The sequence below is a fragment of the Haemaphysalis longicornis genome, unplaced genomic scaffold (assembly GCF_048455015.1).
Source record: "Haemaphysalis longicornis isolate Haplotype H1 unplaced genomic scaffold, Haemaphysalis longicornis Haplotype H1 scaffold_4, whole genome shotgun sequence".
NCBI classification, from domain to species: domain Eukaryota; kingdom Metazoa; phylum Arthropoda; class Arachnida; order Ixodida; family Ixodidae; genus Haemaphysalis; species Haemaphysalis longicornis.
The window spans coordinates 57,626,374-57,649,982 of record NW_027526361.1 but is presented as its reverse complement, the minus strand read 5'-3'; the positions used below and the strand labels follow the sequence as shown (position 1 = coordinate 57,649,982).

The 23,609-nt window shown below is 48.8% G+C and overlaps 1 protein-coding gene across 5 annotated transcripts in view; it reads left to right on the top strand.

The window, feature by feature from the left end:
• The first annotated feature begins 14,785 nt into the window (after positions 1-14,785).
• Positions 14,786-23,609, top strand: part of Hr3 (nuclear hormone receptor 3 ROR-beta) — a 125,894-nt gene continuing 117,070 nt past the window's right edge. Inside the window, exon 1 of one of the 5 annotated variants that reach the window (XM_077706839.1) lies at positions 14,786-15,606. In XM_077706839.1, the coding sequence (XP_077562965.1) occupies positions 15,537-15,606 (70 nt within the window). In that variant the 5' untranslated portion in view covers positions 14,786-15,536. Of the gene's footprint in view, positions 15,607-18,433; positions 18,741-23,609 lie in introns of those variants that run through there. The other 4 variants (XM_077706840.1, XM_077706837.1, XM_077706838.1 and 1 more) reach the window with 4 other exon arrangements.

Below are 23,609 nucleotides of genomic sequence, written 5' to 3'. Positions count from 1 at the left end.
ATAACAAGGTTCGATTGTATATGAGAACCAATCCTAAGAAATATATGTGTATGTGCCTTTATTGGATCAATGTAATAAGCCAGCATATATAACTCAGTATAGTTATCCGCTAATAGAGCTTCTCTAGTCTTTCATATTCGCAGCTGTGGGAGGGCTCTAAATTTTCCTTTAGTTTTAATAGACCAATAGAGGAGGCAGTTTCAAATCTCTTCCCCTTAGAGGGAACGGAGGGAACAGCGTGATTCATCGCCGTGTGGGTGCCTAATTCAGCCTGGATACGCGCATTTTCGCCCGGCAGTACTGCCCCGGAAAATTCGGGCGAGCGTGAGCGCATCGGCGGCTGCCCGAGCGAGGTTCAGCTGCGCCCTGGCGTAGGTGCGCTTCCGGTACTGCGCGCTGCCACTGCCGCTGACCCACTTCGGGGTGCAGGGAGCACAGCAGCGAACTGCGAGCGCCGCCCCGGCCGCCGCCGTTCTCGGCACGCCGTTGTTACACGCTGCTGCCGCCATGCAGTTGTCCACCTCGGCCATTGTAATAAGCGGCCAGATACTTACTACGGGCAGGCACGCCCCTTTCCGAAGCACAGACGCTAAGCAGACAGACAGAGAGAGGTTTAATGAGCACTGAAGAGGTTAGCCCGGGCCCACTAACGGCGGGGCTTCGCTACCTTCACATGGGGGCAAGACGCAGATCATGACCTCGGTCACATAATCTAAAAAAAGACAATAAACCAAAAAGGTGGAGCGAATATCTTTTTTTTTAATTTTTTGTCATTGATTTTGATTATCATTATAGTCCTCCGTTTTTCGGGATTTACACCTGATGTTCGGGAAGCGAACTAAGCTAATACAGCGGAACCTCGTTAAACCGTACCTGCTGGGGGCGCGAAGAAAGTACCTACTAGTCGGCACTACGGTTTATCCCAGTGCATTAGGTTAAAGGGAAACCGAGTCGGGGATTCGGCTTAATTACGTATAAAAAGAGACTACGGCCTATGCGGGTATGGTTTAACGAAATTCCACTGTACTTACAATGTTGTAAATGAATGAATTAGGCATTTTAAGTGTCTTAAAACAACAACAAAAAAAACTTTGCAGAAATTCAGAGAATTGTTTACCATTGCGTAGAACTCTTTATTCCGCTTGTCCTGAGCAGGGGTCGGGAACCTTTTGAGCCGGAGGGCCGATTTGCATGAAGCCGACACGGCGGGGGCCGGACGGCAGATCGTACAGGAGACGGGAGGGGGGGAAGGGGGGGGGGCGCTTTGCACGCAAATAGAAAAATTTCAGAAAATTGGTAATAGGGTTCCAATTAAAATAGTGCACAATAGTGTGCAAATAGTGACCCTTTTCCCCAATTGACCTCACTAGTATCTTATTACTACAAACCATATGTCACTGCCTTGTGTAGTTGTATAGTGAGATAATAACCCTCATAGTATGCCCGCCACGCTATAGCTCACTCCTTGCCGATTCCCTTTCTTCTAGCGCAAATTTCACCCCGCCACGACTGCGTTGGTGACGTCTCGGCCAATCAGACGAGTAGCGAGGGGACGTATCCGTCGCGCTGACTCGGGCCTTATCTGTCATCCCCAGGTATCTATCGCACGCGCTGCAGGCTGAATCCGCGTATACGTGCCGGTGATCAGACATTGCGCGACGATGACATGCCGACTGAGTGCGACGTTCGCCGTCCGGAGTGTGATAGCGAACTGGCCCTTTTATTTTGTTCCCTTTCGGTGGGCCCATTCTCTCCTCGCGGCTGTCATCACATCGAGGGGGCGGCCTCGGATAAAGGTCCACTCGAGCGACAACGCCGTAAACGGGTTCAGGGACCGATACGGCCGGCGCGGCCAATCGCAACGGCCGCCACGATACGCACACACGCACGGCGCGTGGCACGTCAAATCCGGCCGGGTACGCACGCGGAGTTACCTAATAGGTGATGAGGGGGGAAAAAAGCATGCTTGCGCTGCGAGGTCGTTACGCGTTGGAATCGAGTGCATCGCGACCGCAGTTCACGCCCTTTTTTTATTATCGCAGAACGTTATGTGTAGACCTGGCTCCGAGCGAGAATATGTCCGTGCGTACGTACTCATTGCCTCTTCGTGATCACTGTCATCGTTATAGGTTATGCTAGGTTAGGTTAGGTTTGGTTAGCGGTGGAAAGGTGTGGGGTAGGAGACGCCCCTTTTTTATCGCAGAACGTTATGTATAGTCCTGGCTCTGAGCTAGAATGTGTCCGTGCGTACGTACTCATTGCGTCTTGGTGATCATTGTCATCGTTATAGGTTATGCTAGGTTAGGATAGGTTTGGTTAGCGGTGGAAAGGGGGGGGGGGGTAGGTGATGACGCGTAAAGAACCAGCTGTGGCACCAACAGGCCACAAATAGGTGTAGCTGCAAATCAAATCCAATCCAGATCAAGCACCACAGGAGTCCTCCTTCCTATTTCTCGCTATCTCTTCCCCAATGCATCAATTATGCCTTATATTTTTGCATGTCATAGTTATGAGCAATGCTAAGGTGCGGTAGGGAGGTTGGATGAAAACTTCTCCGTGGTGGAACGCAGGAGAGGAAAATAAAAGTGAAGGGGTATGGGGAAACTTTACAAAGATGAGGTATTTTTGTTTTCTGTTTACCGCTTTGTTACAGCTGTATTTTTCTTCTGGAACCCGCTCCCCCTGCAATGCTTATACACTATTGGGAGCTCAGTAAATCACATCCAAAGCACACCAGACAAGTTCTTAGACAAGACATATGGTTACACAGACTTGTAACCCTTGGTATGGTTACAAGTCTCTGTAACCCTACCAAGGCGTCAAGCAGTGCTTTAGGCCCAGGCTCGCAAATATAGTTTTTTCTCTCTCTCTCTCTCTCTCTCTCTCTCTATATATATATATATATATATATATATATATATATATATATATATATATATTAATTAGGCAGTGAAGACAAATAAGTAAATAAATCTTCTACCCTGAATGTGCCTCAGAGATCACTTTCAGCTGTCATTTCAGCCCTGTGTATGACGGAGGAGGAAAGTGCCGTCATACACTACCATTCGTGGTCACTACCGTGTTTCCATGTGCGGTCAGGGCTGTGCTCAGATATTGTTTACACTCTTTTCATCTTGAATTAGGCCCTCCTTACAACACCATCGTATTTGATAAATTCACTCCGAAATAATGTCATTGCGAGTTAAGGCAGTTAATAAAAGAACGCAAATTAAAAATTGGGGAAGTTTTATTTGGGGGGTGGTTAATGCCTTTCTCTGCGAGCGGTGCCTGCGCCACGATGCCGGATCTTCCCGTCAGCCACTCACTCACAAGGACCAAAATTGCCCGGGTCTTGCTCGGTGAAGTTACAGTAAACGATCTCAACCGAAACTTCGAAATATCTTGAAATTAGTTTTATGGAAATTCGTATGACTAACCTTCATTTGCATAAGCCAACTCGGCAATTTTATCAGCTAAGTGATACTTGAGGATTTCCGAAAACGTGGTTAATGCTGATGTTATTCATTTTACATCGTTAAAAGGTAAATTTATAAGAATCGTAGACTTTGTTCTCGAACATTGTATGCGTTACGCATCAACGAATTTGATAACTTCACGGGCCTAAACTGAACTGCGTAAGTTTCAGCAAACATGCTTGATTGCATTGTTATTTATTTAATCTTGTTGGGGAGGATACCTGACACCTGAAAATATTCCATTCATTTTAAAGCAATTATGTGGGTGATATTCAGATAAAAAATAATTACATAAATTTAATGAACCCACGGATGTTGATGGATACATAAAAACATGTTTGATCTTGATGGGATTCGATTAATCATTAGAAGCAACTCTTCATGAGCCAACGAAATATCAAGGGAACCGGAAAATTGTAGAAGGTTTTTGTACCTTTACGGATGGGCCCTCTACAGAAGGTTAGGGAGTACGAATGTGCGGTTAAAGTTTCAGGTATCTAGGCCCAGAACCGGCCTTTTGCTGGGTGATGACGAACAAGTTAGTGATTCAGACCCGCCGCGGTGGCTCAGTGACTAAGGCGTTGCGCTACTGAGCACGAAGACGCGGGTTCGATTCCCGGCCGCGGCGGCCGCTTTTCGATGGAGGCGAAAAGCGAAAAACGCCCTCATGTACGAGATTTCCGCTCACGTTAAAGATCCCCAGGTGGTCAAAATTAATCCGGAGCCCTCCACTACGGCGCGCCTCATCACCTGCGTTGCGTCGGCGCGTTAAACCCTACAATCAATCAGTTAGTAATTCAGTCATCTAATCAGTAACATATATGCAAAACATATAAGCAAAACATCTGCACAAACAAGTTCGATACCTAAATGCGTCTGCGCAATAATCAGGAATTTGCGAAAACGCAGTTCAGCCCCTTCACGTCCTCAGGTGTGCAATTTCGAAACATTCACGCTTTGGGAGTCGAGTTCGTATAGGCGGCCTCGAGTATAGGCCTCGATTTATGGCCTATAGTCGGGGAGTACTCCATGACAGGAACGTACTCCCGAAATTTCATGGAGTCGTCTGTCTGTCTGTCTGTCTGTCTGCTGGTCGGTCGATCGGTCTTCTGTATAGATGTAGATGCTTTAATCGACGAATGCCGTTCAAATTCTAAATCATCTTCAAGGACTGAAGCCCACTGTCAAAACGTTGTACCTTTTTTACCATTTTTAACCAATTTAATTACGGCCAGTTTTTATGACCGATTTGACTGCGGCGGCAGCACGGTTAGGCGACGGCGAAGACTTAGGTTTCGGGTGAGAGCGGACCCATTTGCGCCCAACAATGGTGGATGCACCGCGCTATGTCACTCGCCGGCTCCTCCTCAATGCAAGGCAACACAATGTTGCGTAGTGCTGCGGACGATAACGGCGTTGAACCCGCGCACCTGCCCGCGTCACACGCCCGGCCACTCTTCCCTCCGTATCTTCCCTTACGCTGCTCGTTTTTGACATTTTCCCCCGTCATTCCTTATCGGACAGCAAAAGTCCGCCGCTCAAGAAGGAGCAAGGAAAGGTGTTCGATAACTCAGCGAACGCATTAAAAAACTCGATAAGTGCAAGGGACAGCAATATCGAGTCGTGCGACGAACGCCTCGTGACGCGCGTCCTTTGTGTGTCAGTCGACCGGGGGCATGAACCTCTCTGCAACTCATGCCGACGGAGGGGGAACAAAAGGGGTGCGATACGGGACCTCGAAAAGACGTCGCCTTGCTTCTCTTTCTTTCCTCTGTTCTTCTTTTGCTTTCGTTGGCAATGCATCTCGAGCTCATCTTCGAGATACCGCCCACACACTTTCTTTGATCCTGCCATTGTAAGCCAAGATCTTTCTTTTTCCTGAGGTCTCGGTGGGTGAGAAAAAAATGGACACGCAATTCTTCACAAACAATGCGACAAATTACCGAACCAAAAGGGCGTTAGACAGGGAGATACCATCTTGCTAAAACTATTCACAGTATGCCTGGAGGATGTATTCAGGAAGCTTTACTGGGAAAACATAGGATTAAGGACAAACGGGGAATATTTGAGCCATTTGAGGTTTTTAGACGTCATAGCCTAGCTAAGTGGGTCTGCGGAACACCTATAAAAAATGCTTAAGGAACTACAATAAGAAAGTAAGGCCGTGGGAGTTAAGATAATTATGACGAAATCTAAATAAATTGAAGAAACACGCCGAAAGCGCCCTCTTCAGCTTATGTAACAAAACGCTAGAAGAAGTACAAGAATATATCCGTCTCGGACAGGTTGTCCGAGCTGACCCCAGTCACGAGAGAGGAATTCGGCGCAGAACAGGTATGGGCTGGAGTGCTTCTGGCAAACGCTCCCAAATAAGGAAAAGTAATCTACCTCTATAACTAAAAAAAAAGAGAATATGCAACCAATGAATCCTTCCGGTAATGACATATGGAGCGGAAACCTGGCGCCTTACTAGCAGCTAGAAAGCAAACTTAGGTCAGATCAACGGGTCATGGAACGAATAATGACCGGAGTAACTTAGAGACAAGAAACGAGCTTCCTGGATCACGGAGAAAACTCGAGTAAGTGATATCATAGTTCAAGTAAAGAAAAAGAAATGGACTTGGGCTGGCCACGTAGTTAGACGAATCGGTAACCGGTGGGCCACCGTGGAGAAAGAGTGGATACCGAGTGACGGGTCTAGAAGGAGGGGAAGGCCAATAACACAACGGAGGGACGAAAAGGAAATTTGGGGGCAAAGAATGGACCCGAGCAGCGCTGGACAGGAGCGGTTGGAGGTCAACGGGAGAGGCCTTCGCCCTGCAGTGGACCTGAATAGGCTTCTTCTTCTTCCTTCTTCTTCTTCTTGTTGTTGTTGTTGTTGTTGTTGTTGTTGTTGTTGTTGTTGTTCTTGTTCTTCTTCTTGTTGATCTTCTTCTTCTTCTTCTTCTTCTTCTTCTTCTTCTTCTTCTTCTTCTTCTTCTTCTTCTTCTTCTTCTTCTTCTTTTCCTTTTCCTTTTTCTTTTCCTTTCTCTTTTTCTTCTTCTTCTTCTTCTTATGATGATGACGACGACGACGACTACGACGACGACGACGATGATGATGATGATGATGATGATGATGAGGACGACGACGATGACGATGAGGATGATGAAGAAGTCTAGCCCAGAGAACTGTCCCCTGCCCTCTTGTCTTTAGTATACAGTAATGCCCTGCCATAGAAACATGACATCCAAAACTCTAATGGCCGTAGTCTTAAGATAGGGAACATCCGCGCCCTGCGAGGCCGGGGACTTCCCACACGCCGGATGCGTAAATAAATGTTATTTCTCTCTCTCTCCAAAACTGGCCTGTTTGCTAACAGGGAGAAATCGAGTTCTTCAATGAATAGTTGGCTAGCTTCTGTATAAACCCTGGGCTTGCTCCTTGGTTATCTATAATTCCTTCACTGACGAAGCTGATTATCTATTTCTGCAAAATGATTTATTAGAATTGGATGCATGGCGTCGCCAATAGATCATGTTTCGAATTGCGAACAAAACTTTGTTGATGTCCCTTTACAGGTGGCATGATTATCCACCGTGGTGTAACTATCTATCGAGGTCTGCCATTCCTCCACATCCCTGTTTTAATACCAGAGCGTCATTGGTTAACTTGGTTACCTCCGACGAAATCTGGCTCAGGCATCTCTTTCAGTCAACCTATTGCCATATCAAGCACCATTCATACAAACTCAAATATGCTTGGTTTGTGTGGGCCTATGCTGAACTGAACTAATCCATTTGGATCAATCCCACGCCACCCTAGAAGATTTACGTAAGTCTTGTGACAATTTTTATACAGCGACTATTTCTGCACGTTACTTCTATAGAATGTGAGTGCGTGCGTGCGTGTGTGCTATTACAAGCAGTACTTTGGAAGGGCATTCAGCCTTTTTCAACGCGCTCCGGTCCTGTGATTAGTTTTGTGACGTTAAAGATTGGATGGAGAGTAAGAAAAATTCATCGTCCTCAAAGTTTCCTGGTGGCATCTGCCGTGTAGGAGTACTAAAAATGCGTTAATTGCTATAAATGCGATAAACTTTTCGATACGCGATTCGGTACTCCTATACTCACCCCACGAAACCCCGATATATCAGAGGCGGTGACTCCCAACTGACGTGTCCTGAAGTAATCTCCGAGGTTTGTTTTAACTTATCCTTGTGGGGCCCGCGCACAAGAACAGACAAATGGTGACTTTCCTACCGCAACTCAGCGTCGCTAGTCATCTTCCCAGAACTGAATGTCATGATCATCCATGAAGTAGGTCACTATAGCTCCAACAAGAGACTGACTACTGTTCAATCTTTTTGTCTGTTGATGGCGAGATTTATCTTTTGGGGCATACTGCAGGGATCGTGACTCATGCCTTTGTAGCTTCTCTATCGGGAAATTTCCATGGCGCAGACGAAAGAACGGCTGCTTCCAGAACACGACAAAGTAGGAGATAGTGTAAGCAGAGGTCACCGATAACAGTCGCGGCAATGAATTGCGTTTTTTAGGCAGTGGCTTACTGCCGCACTCTAAGCCTTTATGAGCTACAATAAATATTAATACTAGGTTTACCAAGTGTCTTCGCCTTATCTGTCATGCCATTATTGGTGAAGAAAATCTAAGCATTTGTAGACCCTCGCGAGTAGCTTCACTCGCCTTCTGGTTCCCTAGCTGGAACACCACAGTGTCCAGGAAGCCACGGCAGCGTTATGTGGTGTCCAGCACTACTGGCTAGATGGTGCAAGTCAGTGATTTCACCAAATGCATGCCCGTGAATGTTGGAGCAGCCGTTGCGGTGCATGCATCCCTTGGAGGCAAGGCTGCCTTCGAGCCTGTGAGGATGGTCCATTGCTCTGGTGGCTCGCAGAGAATGTAGTGGACAGGTTCTTTGATGGCGGGAAGCTGGACTGACATAGATTATGTTCCCATTTCAATATCAGAACACTTGTTCAGTGTAAGGAGTGAAGATTTTAGAACAACTGTGCTCAGGCGTAGATCAGCCGTCTGTGGAAACGCAGATTGCGGCAGGGTACAGCCGGCATGTGGTCTTAACCGAAATAGGCCACTTTGAGATACACTTGGAGGCACTTTTTTAATGAAATGGAACCGCCTCTAGTTCTTTCTGAAGCACGATCATGCCTCCTTGCACCTCATAGAACTTGATCTCAGCATGAGTCTCTCAGAGCGACTTCCGTGCTTACTAGTGAATTTGTGCCACCGACTGCGTCCCAACGCAGCTCTCTGGTTTATTGAAACCTGATGCTACAGTTTTCCGCTTGTATGTAAGCAAGCTACCGTCTCACATAGAGGATCTAGTGCCTCAGACGAGAACCACCAACCTTAAATGTACTTATTGATCCATGGCCCTCCCTATCGTGTAAACGCAAAGCACCCGCCGGTTTGGCTCAGTGGCTTAGGCGTTGGGCTGCTGAGTACAAAGACGCGGGTTCCATCCAGGCGGCGGTGGATGCTTTTCTGATGAACGTAAAATACTAGCGGCATTGTTTGGTTATCTAGGAGACATTGGGGTGATCGCGGTGATATCTGACTGGTTATAGAACTGTTCTCGCAAAGTGGACTTTCAAGACCAACGCTTGCGTGCTGAAATTTGGGGGCGTGATAAATAATTTCAGCTACAGTCAACAATAAATTGATAGAAAGCTCGGTTATTCCCCAGAAGTTTCAAAGCAGGTCCAATAAACTGATCTTAGAAACATGAACTTCTTCGTTGCTAAGGCTTATAGGGACAGGCAAGATAGGTAGAAAAATATTTTAATGGAAGCTGAAGAGGAGACATGTCAGATGGACAAGGCCCACATGCATGGGGGAAACAGCACATAGGCTAGGAACACACAAGGCGGAGAAAAAGAAACGCTTCTCAGTGTCCTTTCCTTGTATCTTTTTCGTCTAGTTATACGCTGTTACCACTGTGGATCCGCACTAGCCAAGGTTGCCCCACTTATGCCTAGATGCGTCGGAGTCTTCTCCTTGCTGCACTGTACATTCTATTACTATTCGTTTATCAAAAAGTAAAGTTTATACTCCCGGCTTTCACGTGGTTTGACATGCTCGATACCTATAAATGCACATTTTGAAACAAAATTAGCTGCAGTGGAGATATACCCCATACATTCCTCCTTTTGTGTTCGTTTTCTTTCATTAGAAAAATATTTCTGGCAACCAACGTGCCCCCCCCCCCCCCTTATTACAGCTTTTGAAGTTAGTTTCGGCTATCCAGGCATAGAATAGGCTGTAGTGCATGCACTATGCACATCGATATGATGTGTGCAACGAAATAACTAATTATATGATTGACGTCTAAGGCTCACTCACTCACTCACTCACTCACTCACTCACTCACTCACTCACTCACTCACTCACTCACTCACTCACTCACTCACTCGCTCGCTCACTCACTCACTCACCCGCTCACTCACTCACTCACTCACTCACTCACAACTCGCTCACTCACACTCACCCTCTCTCTCACTCACTCACTCACCCACCTCCTCTCTCACTCACTCACTCACAACTCGCTCACTCACACTCACCCTCTCTCTCAGTCACTCACTACCCTCTCACTCACTCACTCACTCACTCACTCACTCACTCACTCGTACGACAGCCCATACAGACTCGTCGCTTCATGGCATGATGAATTGGCAGGGAAACCGTCCTTTCTGTCACCTGAGGAACATGCCCACGGGCGCTTAACGTTGTGAGCGCAGGATACAACGAGGCGCAATCTGTCGCCACGATAAGCTTGCCGAACAATATGTCGGCGCCACTGAGGCCATTGCACCCGCATCATTCAAGGCGAAATCGGACGATTGAAGCGGCTAATGTTCCGTTCCGAAGGGCACACCCCAGAGATAGGGAACAGATGAATTTAGCGAAATGGGGAAATAGCGCAACTCATGCAATCAATTATCTCCCTTTTGAAGAATGGAGCGTCTATTTCACGCAGCACTCGCTGGATGACTTCGTCGTTTTCTCCCTCTTACTGGCGATCGGCCTCTAAGAAAAGCGTACTTTTGGTCTAGTCCTAGCAATGGTTTATTCGTGTTTCGGCAGAAGCGGGCTGGTGTTCTTCCTGAGACTTTAGCCAACCGTCTAGTAGCTGATGGTGAGAAGATGGCTGACTGGACGTAAGTACAGAATGACAAGCCCGGACTCCTGAAAGCAGCCGTCGCGACCGCTACCATTGCATACGCATCAAGCCTCACCAAGCACGCATGCGCAGACACGAAAAGTGCCTGTCACCAGGTCTTATTAAGCAGACAGCTAACACAACATACAGCCATAAATAGCAGCATCAGAGGGACCACGTAGTGGGTACATCGGCACGTATACGGATGACAAGTAATTATAAAGCGAATCATTAATGCGCTTGAGAAGCTGCGGTCAGGGTTTATGCATGTCAACCTCGAACGGAACCAGGCACTCACTGCCTTGAAAGTGCCTAAACTCAGGGAATATTCCTATTCGGGAAGGAGTCAAATCCCTCCGGCACGCTCACGAGACACAGAGACACCATTAAAGGACAAGCGCAAACACATCCCCTGGATACACCATTAGACAGTGCAAAATAGGGGAGCTCCCGACGCATCCGAGCTCCCAGATATGCCCTGCATGTAATGCCGTGGTGGGCCAACATCGTAACTGTGTAACCCTTTTGCGGCGTGCGCAGCGAGGGAAGGGGAGCGGGCCGAGGGCCTCCCGTTCCTCAACACATTCCATTCCCGGAGCCATGGACTCTGCATGTAGCCAAAGAATGATTAGCGATAAGTATTTGTGTGTCGTACGTTCTTGTGGTTTCGGGGTATGCTCGCACCACGACGATTAATCATTTTGCAATATCACTGGAAGGAAACAAAATGTTAGGTCGACTAGTTATGTAAGTTACGCATGGTTTCATCCTGAAGTTACTTTTTCTTTTTATTTTGAATAAGGTACCTACCTCGGCTTTTAATTTTTCTTGTTTTGATGTTCTTTACTTTTCCCTCATTTGATGTCCTCCCTTTCCTCTTTCTTTTTCTTTTTTGACCCCTGCCGCCATTCCCCCAGAAATGAAATCCTTCTTACGCCACTGGCGTAACCATACCACACAAAGGACGGCTGAGACCGAAGAAGCACCAGCGAGCAGCAACGTTATTAGCTGCTGTATATCAGGCGGTGACTTGAAGACGTCACCAGAGGCCCTCTGGAATTTGAGAGGACTGTAATTAAAAAAGCTGTCTCTTCCCTCCCTCCCTCCCTCCCCTCCCTCCCTCCCTCCCTCCCTCCCTTTATCATCTCTCTCTCTCTCCTCTCTCTCTCTCTCTCTCTCTCTCTCTCTCTCTCTCTCTCTCTCTCTCTCTCTCCTCTCTCTCTCTCTCTCTCTCTCTCTCTCTCTCTCTCTCTCTCTCTCTCTCTCTCTCTCGGCGCGCCACACAATTGCCGTTACTTCTGACGCCATCATGGCGCTATAAGTTTAGTCTTTTTAACCCTCTATGATAGCGCGTCAAATTGTTCAGAAAATCGCCTCCAGCTTCGCTGAATGTCCGATCAATGCGAAGTACGCATGCGCCGTAGTTGCAACGGGAAGTTCTTGCCTACTTCCGCAAACCCGCGGATGACCCAGTTTGTCGGGCTGCAGGGATATGAACCAAGCCTGAGTAGGGGGACGGCGAAAATTGAAGTTAGGGAAACAGAAATATTTATGCGACTTTAATCTCGCTCTATTCAAACGAAGCGCACTCGCAAATTCAGCAAGTTGGGTGTTCAGTTAGTTGCGTAGACCTCCTGATTTATCTATACATGTACGCTGAAATAAGATGACCGGCGGACAGTAATATAAAGAACATTTGAGGTGCACGATAATTGTTCGCTGCAAGATTAACCCCGGCGCACGCTATTTTCAGTTTAGGTTTTTGTGTACCTGCGATGCGAGGAGCTAATTGCGGGTTGAGCATAAAAAGGGGGGGGGGGGGGGGGGGGGGCGGAGGCATGCAAACTTAATGATCTTCTTGACCTGCTTCGACGCATAATGGACGTGAACTGCGATGCTGCCTGAGGGGAAAAGTTCTCGGTCGTTGCTTTATACTTTTTTGCTGTATGGGGTCCACTGAGTTTTATTTTTACATATTTTTTTCCCATCTGGAATTTTTTTCGCTTCAGTTCCCCTTACTTCTGGCCGCCTGTGAAGTTAACGGCTCAAAAATAACATGAATGGGCATGAAATAAAATATCAAAAGGCATTTACAATGATTATGGTTTGAAGCTTACTGGGTTGATGTATACTTGAACGGGTGAGAAGTGATTGAAGATGGAACTTGTGAGTCTTGAGAGCGAACTAAGCTTTGTTAATGATATAAAGACTGGAGAACGCTTAGGCTTCAACGACTGCTGTGGGGCTGCAAGCTTGGTAAGGCGTCGTTATGCGAGGCAAATTGTTTTCTCACTTTTACCCCAGAAACGCGAACGACTGAAACAGCACAGAGAACCGTGGCCGCAGCCCAAGTGAACTCAGTGAAATTTTTATGAAGATTCCTGTTACATGTGAGGATGCGAAGCAGGTTTTGACGCTAACGGGTTAATAGATGGAAAAGTGAGTAAGGTTAAAATGTGATTGAGGATTTATGTGCGGTAACTTCCGTGAAATACGCTTCTGATTTCTCTACAGTTTAACTTGAATTAGTCAGTCCGAGCATTAATGTTTATTTATTTTTTGCCTGTTTGCATGAAGAACAGCAGTCACATGTTGCATTCCACATTTTAAGCTCATTTACAGGATGCGACTTGCGAGTTTTGCAATTCCACAGATAAAAAGCTGTCAGTAGCAAGTCGAGAGTTGTTTGGCAACAGTCTATTCAACAACATACGTGCATACGTGCATGCACACAAATGAAAAAATTTGAATTTTGAAATTTACATTCAAGATTGTTGCTGAAATTTCCTCGTACAATAATGACTTGTCGTGAACACGTCGTTACGGCACGCTCATATTTTTTGCAGGCATGTAAAACCTGCACCAAAAGCTGCTGTGATTTTTATCACTTAGCGGCGGTTCCCGGTCACAGCAAGCGTAAATCGCAAGCACCATTAGATAGATGTCCTTCAAACCTAAGGACCTTCCCCTCAACGGAAGAGACAGAAACATTATTTGTTGGGTGGTGGTGGCCGGGAATATGTTAAAATTTATTGTTTAAAATCGGAGGAGGCCCCCACCATCGGTGCGGGGCCACAATTTCTCCGTGTTTTCGCGCTGGGCCACAATGGGAGTAAACCTTAGAGCTGGCGATGAACTCAGCACATGTAAAATATATCAAGGGAGCAGGCCCGAAATTTTGGGTTTCAGGGAACTTTGAGGAAGCACGAATTGTTTGACACGTCGATGCTACTACTTCGAGTTCGTTTTCCACCCGCCGCGGTGGCTCAGTGGCTAAGGCGTTGCGCTGCTGAGCACGAGGTCGCGGGTTCGATTCCCGGCCGCGGCGGCCGCTTTTCTGATGGAGGTGAAAAGCAAAAACGCCCGTGTTTACGAGAGTTCGGCGCACGTTAAAGATCCCCAGGTGGTCAAAATTAATCCGGAGCCCTACACTACGGCGCGCCTCATCGCCTGCGTTGCGTCGGCGCGTTGAACCCCACAATCAATCAATCAGTTCGTTTTCCACTGCACAATAGGTCAATAGATATTCATATTTAATTATGATAAAGAGCTTGTGGACATGACGAAGTTCTCTCCCACTAACTTCGGACCATGCTATCTTTCGCGAACCCAAGGAATCCCTGGTCCCCTAACTTTCTGCTCGTCTGCGCCCATCGATTGCTATCTTGTTATTCTCAAAAGCATCGCCCTAGACTCATCAAGCTATCCGCGTGGACGGAAAGGTTATGCACAAGCAACAAAATAACGTGAAATTGCACGGTGGATTTTATGCACGATAAATCCATTTGCGCACTCATGAGGCCACAGGTCCCCTCCCGCTAATTTCCGGGTGCGGATTGCATCAAATTTCTGTTTGTTTGCCTCTTCTGAAATTCGTTCGTCGGGTTTTAAAAGGCTGCCCGCTGTTCCGTTTCGCCGGCAGCGCAGATGCAACGGCAAGCAGGAGCGCGAAAAGCCGGTCGCCCGCCGCCGTCGAGATCGTCGTCGGCAGTGTTGGTTGCGGGCGCAGCGCAGGCTGACGCCGCCGACGGCCTCCCCCCTAGGCGGCGCAGTGAACCCGCCGCCGCGCGCGCACTCGATTTGGGCGAGGGTGGCGCGGCGGTGAGGAGGCGATCGCACTGTCCCGGCTGGCGAACGGAGCCCAGCACATTGCCGCAGATCCGCTGTGGAGCGGTACACACAGGTGGATTATTCCGTTTCCGCGTTTCGCAGCGGTCGCCGCCTGCTCGCTCCGGGGTTCGTCGTCTGCTGTGCCACGCCTGTTGTTGCAACCCTTCGCTTTGTTTTCTTCTGTCGCGCCTGCAAAACTGCTGCTGTGCGCGCGCGCGTTCGTCACCTTTGAAGCGAGGTTACGGCGCTGCACGCGGCGGCCAACGACTCCCCGAGTGATTTTTCTTGCCATCGCGGGTGAATTGCGGTGGCGGCAGTGATCCACTCGCGCCAGCAGCGCGCTGGTGCTTCAGTGTGTTGGTGACCGAGCTGACCTCCGCCGGGCCTGGCGCATGTGTGGGATTGCACCTCCGGGCTCCTCCGACGGGACCGACCAGCTGACGGCGTGCTTGGCCCGGGCGCCGAGGGTTTTCGGTCATGATACGACGTGACTAGCCGCACCCGACACACTCCACGTTCCTCGCCGCCCTCTTCCATTTCTCCTTTTTTTTCGTTCCTATCCTAGATCCCTTTACTTTTTTTTCTTCCTTCCCTCTTGGTCTGGTCCTGTGTGCGGAGGTCCGGGGGGGAGACCGTGGTCGCGAGCTCGGTGGTGGCTCGGGGGTTTCCGCGCCCCCTGTGTCGATGCGGGGGCCCCCCAGACTTCGGAGTGCCGGCGCTCTGGATTGCTGCAGCCCTTTACACTTCTGACCAGTCGAAGACAACTGTCAAATGTCTTGGAGTAACAGCTACACTAAAGTCGAGGTGGTTCAGCCCCAGACGTCGTCCGGCTCCATCAAAGGTGCGTATTCTTTTTTTTTTTTGTATCCCCACAACTACTTCTGTGTATTGTAGTTTAATACCCCACCGTGATGTGCTGCTCTTTATGGCGTATATCCGTAGGTATCGTCCAAATTCTTGCCGCTTGGTACCGTGGGAAAGGCAGGGGAGGAAGTTTGTTTATATAGAGGCAACTGATTCTTTACCCGAGCTTACAGCATCACTTAATCTACGTTTTAAAAAAAAACACCTTTTTTCATATTAAGTTTCTTTTCTTTGAACCCAGCTCTCAGAACCCATGTTTCACGCCGGAAGATTACGCTCAACGCTCACGGCACAGTTTTTTCGTCAAAACGCGTGTCCGCATTGCCGTACATAAAAATAATTTCTGGCAGAAAATTACGCTTCAGAACGGCTTTTGCGTTGCCCACGTGCTGCGCTCGCCGGAAGCGTCCCTGTAGCCGATGCCTCCGCTGACCCCGGTTATGTAACGGGCGCTATTCCAGATTTCCGCTCCTCGCAGGCGGCAGCTCGAACAAGGCGAAAAGCGCAATGCGGAAGTTCCCAAAATGGTTCAGCAGTATGCGGAAAAAAGTGCGACACTACGCTGATTGACTCAACCGACGCGTGCTCAAAATTTTAATTAGCTCTTTCCGCACTGGCATACGCAGAAATACATATACGTGTACATACATACAAAGTAAGCAGCCGAAAACGTTCCCCCGAAGATATGCGAGTTAACGGCGCCGCGCAAAAGTTTAGACGCCAGGTCAGGTATGCAGACACAAGTCAAACACTCCGGTTTTGGTGCGCACAGGTAGAACCTTTCAGTGAAGATACTCCTGGTATGCAAGCTCAGCAGTTAGTTCATATTCTGTTCCGAGAGAGAGAGAGAGAGAGAAAATTCTTTAATGAGACCGAAGAGGTCAGCCCTGCATAATGCTGGGCTTGCTACTTCAGATGGTTGGTGAACATGTGATAGGGGTTATATGCTTACATGAATATTACAAATAAGAAAAAGAAAGAAAAAAACGAAAGAAACTCCACCAGACAGACACATGAACACACATAAAAAAACAGAAAAAAAGTCAGAGGCAGTCGCAGGCTGGAGTCGAGTCCAGAGTCTGAGAAAACGCGCAAGAGCTTTAAAACCCCGCACCGCCCTGTCTTCGCTGTTCCAGGGGCCGAAAAAGTCCTCCATGCTGACAGTTCTCGCCCATAATAAACTTCGCGCTGTCGTCCGCGCCGAGTTAAAACGTGGACAAACGCAGAACAGGTGTTCAGTGTCTTCTCGTACACCGCAAAGCGTACACAGAGGTGATGCCATCAGACCGATTTTGTTAAGAAAGGTTTTTGTACAGGCTACTTTGAGGCGCAGGCGATGTATAGCACACTCTGTTTGCCTCGATAAACCGTGAGGTATACGAAACGTACACTGCGGGTCGATAGCGTAAAGGGGGGCGTACTGCAGGTCCGGGTACCGCCAGTGCTGCCATTGCATGCGCCATCCAAGAGTTGTGGCTATTCCGTTGACGTCCTCATTGGATAAAGGGAGTTATACTGATGAGCTCGTGGAATGGCCCTCGCGTGCGAGCCGATCCAATATCACATTGCCCGTGATGCCGCGTGCTTCCCGAGAACTCAATGCGTTGACTCCGGTACAATTAACGAAAAGCAAGAAAAACTAGTGTAACGGTTCGTTTTATTCAGGGTCTAGAGGTCTAGAGCGGTAAACAGTGCACGTTGTTTGGGTAGCCGTGTCACAGAATTACGCATGTGTCAATTAGGGTTCCGTTGGCCTATGTAAATTTGACCTGTGGCTACGCGGTTATTACGTGTCCCATACGAAGTTCTCTTTGCGAGGAAGAGACTGTCCCGTATGAAGTTTTCCCGGCGAGGAAAGAGCGGTACCACGTGAATTTCTTTTAGCGATGGAGGAGCTGTCCCATATGAAGTTCTCCTTGCGACGAAAGAGCTGTACCACGTGAATTTCTCCTTGCGAGGAACGAGCTGTACCGTATGAAGTTCTCTTTGGGGGAAGGGAGCGCTGCCGCGTGAATTTCTCTTCGAGAAGCAGGAGCTATCCCATATAAATTTCTCTGCGAGGAACGAGCGCTGGTTCTCCTATACGTTTCAAATCCCTGCCACTTCCGAAATATCTTCCCATTTTTCCAGGTCAGTAGATATCACGAATTACGCCTGTATTGCGTTTATAGGTACCTCTGTGGGGAGAACGTAATGTGCGAATGAACTGTCTTTGGTACCATCCCATTTCTAGAAGATCACGGGCAGAAGAGCTTACCCCATGGGTGATTTTAGTGCGGTGGCTGTAAACTATAACAAACCGTACTGACCAGATGTTTGCGTGGCTACTCAAACTATTCCCTCTTGATCCCACTTAAATGTAACAGTGCACGAAAAAGAAAAACAGGGGCCTATGCGACGCGAGCGGATGGAAGATGCGTCCACCGCACTATCGTGTTTGGTGTCTTCTTCGTGTCCGTTTACGCAGCCCTATTCTGCTTCCCTCCACGTTCGTCCCACTCGAATCGGCTCCGCTCGGAAGCGCGCTGGGCGCAACCCGGAAGCGGCGTCGAGAGCGCGGAGTTTTCTCGTGCGCGTAACAATCGGGGCGAGGGAGGGAACCGCAACGCACGCGTTTCCCCGAAGCGCAAGATGCGAATCGATATCGGCTCGTAAACAAGGCACTCTTTGCCTCGACTGACGGCACCGCCGAAGCGGTGTAGCGGATCCGCAATTAAGCCCCCCCGCGCAAAGTCCAATCGGCTGCTGCGGGGAGGGCGAGAACGGAACACCGGAGTCAAGAAGAGCGAGGATTGACAACAAGCCCGTGTTCCGTTTCGCGCCGCTTCGCCTTTTGAGCGGCGGCGAAGCCCCCCCTACGGCGGCAGCAGCACTTCCTCGAGCGAGGAGGCGCCTGCGGAGAAGCCTACCTCTCCCCCGCGTGTGGACGTCTCCTTCTCGCGCGCGCCTCTCCGCCCCTCCGCTCCTTTTTCTAACTGTCGCAATGTAGTAGTGTCGTCTGCTCCTTGCCTGTGGTGTGCCGGTGTCCGAAACGAAATCACCCCCGCCCATCCCCTCCCAAAATGGCCTGAATATCGTCTGACCGGAAGGGTTGCCCCCCGTGCATGGCGGGTGAGTGTCCTTCGGCGCCTCGTAGCGGTCTTGTTTTTGACGGCGGCGGCTGCTCGACGCCACCACGGCGTCGTCCATTACGTCTCTCGTTGCGCAAACCGCTCCGTTCGCATTGGGAGCCCGCAGAGCATAACGCTACCGTGGCCCGCTGGCGTCTCGGGGCCCTCGACTGTCGCCGCGTGCGTCCTGTGTTTACGCCCACGCGGTTCCAGGCAACGGCACGCAGTGCACCGGACGACGACGTCACGTGACCGGCGGGTCGCCCGGGCTGTCGCCGGATCGCGCGCTGGCTTCCCCGTTTGATTGCTTGATTCCGCGTGCGATTTCCGTGCTTCCGGATCTCGGGGTGTTTTTCTTTTCGTTTTGAGAAAACCCGCCGCCCCCTGTTATCGCCTGTCGCTAGGTGAGATGATCTAGGTTTTCCTTTAAAGCGGGACTATAGCTGTGCTTTGCGATACAGGTAGATCGTTTTCCTGATCTCGCGCATGTGTGCCGTAAGCTACCTGGCACGTGTCCGGTGAGAGCAACTAAACAAATAAAAAAGATGGTGAGAGAGAGATCCGGACCCGGAAACCGCGCTTTTCTCCTTTGGCTGCCTTTTTTCTCCCGTCTTCCGCGAAAAAAGAAGAAACAGCAAAAGTACACGGAAACCGTGAAGCAGCGAAAGAAAAGAACCGAGGAGCGGTGGTGCGAACAAGATACAGCGTATTGCGGGGGTTGGACACCGCTAAAACCGAATTCGGCAACGGGCGGAAGCAGTTATGAAACCCTCGTGGCTTGCAGCCCTTTTCTTTGGACGACAATACGCGCGTGTCGCGAACTGAAGGCTGCCAGTTTCCTTTCCTTACTTACGTCGGAAGCGCTTATTTTATGGTTTCGCTCCCGCTCTTTTCTTCCTCAGCTATCCAACCTCAAATTGCTCATTTTTTACGTGACAGACACGGTTAACAATGCTAAGCTGTGAGCAGCCATATCCTGTGCTCGAACACTGTGTGCGGCCCCGCATTTTTATAGTATACTCCTTTTGAATCGCCCGCCGTCATAATCGTCATCATCAGATTGTTATTGCCCAATGCAGGACGAAGGCCTCTCGTATAGACTTCCAACCGCACCTGACTTGCGGCTCCCATCCCCCAAAATTTCGCATCTCTATTTTCCGTCACGTTGTCCGCCTTTCCCCACTTGCAGTCCCTTGGTAGCCGTTCTGTGACCCGCATGTTTCACTCATGCAAAAGTACGGCGTCTAATAGGGAACTGCACATTAACCGCTTATAGTAAAACTTTTTAACCACCCGTTGCACTTGTCAGCGGGTTCGTACTGGTAAGGCTTTATACTGTTGGCAGTGGTAAGAACGTTAGTACTAGTAGTCGGGACGCTTCTAAGAAGTCGGGGGGAACCTTTTTAAAACCTGAATCGCTGGCCTTCCAGGAATTTTCACCACCACATGGGGAGCACGTGGTTTCCAACACGCATTCTTTCAGAGGGGCATGGGGTGCTTCGGGGTCCCACTGCTGTGTCACTGTCATGTATAGCGTACAAGTCGTCCGGAGTTGTCATGACGACCTTATCGCTGACTCATGCAGTACTAATCCCTCGCGAATCGCCACAGTGTCCGCGTGAGTCGTCTTTTGCGGAACGTTTTTGCGTACTACGAGGGCTTGGTTGATGGCTGCTGACCGGCTTGTCTCTCGTCCGTACTGGCCGGTTAGTGTGCCATTTTGGAGAATGGACGAAGGTAAGATAAATGATCCTTCTAGTCAGCGCGAATTTCACCATAAAGTACAGCGTTTAAACTATGCGTGGGCCGTGCAGAAAAACACGTGTTAAGGGTGACGGCGAGTGAACAGTATGTAGCGCTCGTGACGTGTCGTGAACCGGAACTGCTTGCAGATTTATGAGCTCTTGTAGACTTCCGCTGAGTTGTGGATGCAAAAGAAGTGACAAATTGCTTTCGTTGCACCACCGTGCGGAATATTTTGCGCCCTGGCGTGCCGACTCGCCGGAATGCATTCAAGGCAAGTAACCCGATTGTTTGATGAACGTGATTGTTTGTTGCAATGGACATTCATGTTTGGAAGGCTGCCACGTGGCATTTACAGATGTCTTTATTGCTGTGGGTAATTTGTTCAGTTCGTTACGCACTACGTTGAGGCCTGATGTGCCGTGGCCGGTTCGCTGAACATTCCCAGCTTTCTTGCTCAGAAGGCCGACTGCAAAACCGTTGCAGAAGTTATATATGTAATATAGCAAAAAGTCGGCTTGGATATGAACACCCTAGAAATGCTCTGCGGAACTCTGAATCGTTTCAAAGCGAAGCCCTAGTGTTCTCACTGATGCGGCGTCTGTAATGCGAAAACGCGCTGCAGGAAAGCCAACTTTCTCTGGCGATGATGATGAATGATCGTAGGTTAAGTGAAAGAAAAAAACGCTTGCGGTGGCCGGAATTGAATCTGGGTCCCTTGCGTTACGGAGCAAGCGTCTATCCGATTTCTTCTATTTCGACAGGGTCGAAGCGCTTAGGAAAACTCAGACACAGAATGCGTCACGAGAAAGCTTCGGGTTCAAACATCGTTAGACGGAGAGGTGCATGTTTTAATTATTTTGTGTGCGCGTGCGTGTAATCCGTCGCCAATAGATTTAAAGCTGATAGTTTCCACGGCTCTGAAACCTGATAGAGAAACGCTCTGTCACTTAAAACTGCGTAAAAAGCGAACTTTCGAGTTTAATATTACTTGCGCCAAAATATACTTTGCATCACACTTAATAACTCCGGAGTAATCACTTGTGAAAAAACTGCGGTGACCCGAGAAGTTGGCTAGACTTGCAAAGATAAAACTCACAGAACAGCCGGGTTCGAAGAGGTATTCCCCGCGAATACTTCCAAGTACGGAAACCTCCCTGCTACTACGTTGAACTTGTCGGCGAGGTCAGCAGACACGACTCAAGCGGCGATAGAAATCTCCAAGACGTGAGGCGATAACTTCATCGGAGTGGTCTGTTAATCACGGCGTCTTTGCGTAGCTCTGCGCGTGTAGAGGTGTATCGCAGATACTATACGAACACGTCCCGACTGCCTTCTGCGTGGCCCGTTTGGTAATCACCAACCAAAGCCGACTCATTCCCCCCACGAAGCGTTGGTCGCTGCGATGCCTTTCCTGCCGTGTTTGCGTATATTTTTATTGATCAACCTCCCATTGCGTTTAGTAACGTGACATCAGTTCTTTTATCGTGAATTTGTACCGGTCGTTCGCTCGTTGGTACGAATTATGGCTTTTTATTTATATTAATTTCGCGAGCCCATAAATAAATGAAGTAAGATACGCTATCGACGCCTACTTGCGTAGCGTTGACGCCGGGCCCCTAACTACGCCGTATTGTTGTAGCATACAAGTCCAACTCGTCAGTGTGGCTCTAAAGCTCGTTTATTATCCGGGCATCTTCGACAAAATATAACTGATAACGTTCTTGTTTGGTCACTATACGGCGATCCTGTACAGCAGGTTAGCGGGTCAACGAAGGCGAACCAATTGACGCCGCCTATGTGCCTGCTGCGACCGAAAACGCCGCCCGAAGTTTTTGACAGGGCTTTCGCGCTTACTAATGCTACCCGGACATTCCCCACGTCTCATGCAGCTTCTATGAGTCGTCGCCAATGCTTCGAAGTCTGAGTACTTTAGCAACAGTTCGTTCAGCTCAACTTCACATTCACCCAAACGAACCCACTTACCTTTGTCTTTCAGAGAGGAAATAGATGAAAGTAGCCAGCACGTGACCGGGAACTGGCTAATTTCAACGCATCGCAGTATGCTTCGTGCACATTGCTGCGCGTTTGATGACTTTGCGAGGGGAAACAAACGAGATAACGACCCAGCGACCCCATTGCTGCTTTGCATTTCTCCGATAGCACCGCGCACAGTCGTTTAGCTCTGACCTGGGCATGTTCCGCGATGTTATCATCCCCGTACGTGTGTTCACCCTTTTCCTGTGACCTAGTTAGAAGCAAACTGCGCATCTTGCCCCTTTGAGGAAGCTGTTACGAGTTGTGCAGGGCACTTTAGATGTTTCAGAAGCACACGATGGTAGAACAGCGGATTAAATTGGAAAGCGCGTCTACATAGAAGTTGGGTAGCTGCGGCAACCTCACGAAATGTCCGACGTTGTCTCCCTCCTCCCCCCAAAAAAGAGGAAAGTGTGACAGTGAGCACTGCATGAGTAAATGCGCCCAGGAGAACGTTGTCTACCGGGTCAGTCTGAATACTGCATTGCGTGTCAGTACAAGTATTATTTTGTTGTCGCTGCCAATTTGTATTTGGTATTTTGCTAAAAACGTCCTTAGCTTCTCGTATCACTTTAGGGAAGCAGTCGGTATCGCGCTCTTGAAGTCTTTTTGTCTTAAACTAGATTTATCAATTCTATAAATTCTATTTTTACGAGAGCGTTCATTGCCGACATCCATTCTCCCTCTCACATTTAGTCCGCCATGTAACGGCACCTGTCATTTCAGTGAATTTCCTGATTAAAGATCAGGCCCTAATCTGTTTCGAGCATTACGTGTCGAACATCTTCGATGTTTCGAACATCTGTTTCGAACATTACGCGCTGTCCTGTGAATCGTATAAGAACATGAAGTGTTTTGAACGCTCGCCCCTTCCTGTTTATGTACATAAGTTTCATACTGGGTCGTAGATAAAATTTTTTTTTTAGGCAGTGGCCGCAAATATTTTAGTGAGCTTCTTCTATGGCAACGCACACGCGCTCCCGGTCGTGGCACCGGTAGATCCGCCGTGGTCCTTCCCACGAGCAGGCGCTGGACATCGCGCGTTCGTGGCTCTGCATCGGCTGCCTCGTTGAGCCGCAGTGTAGGACTT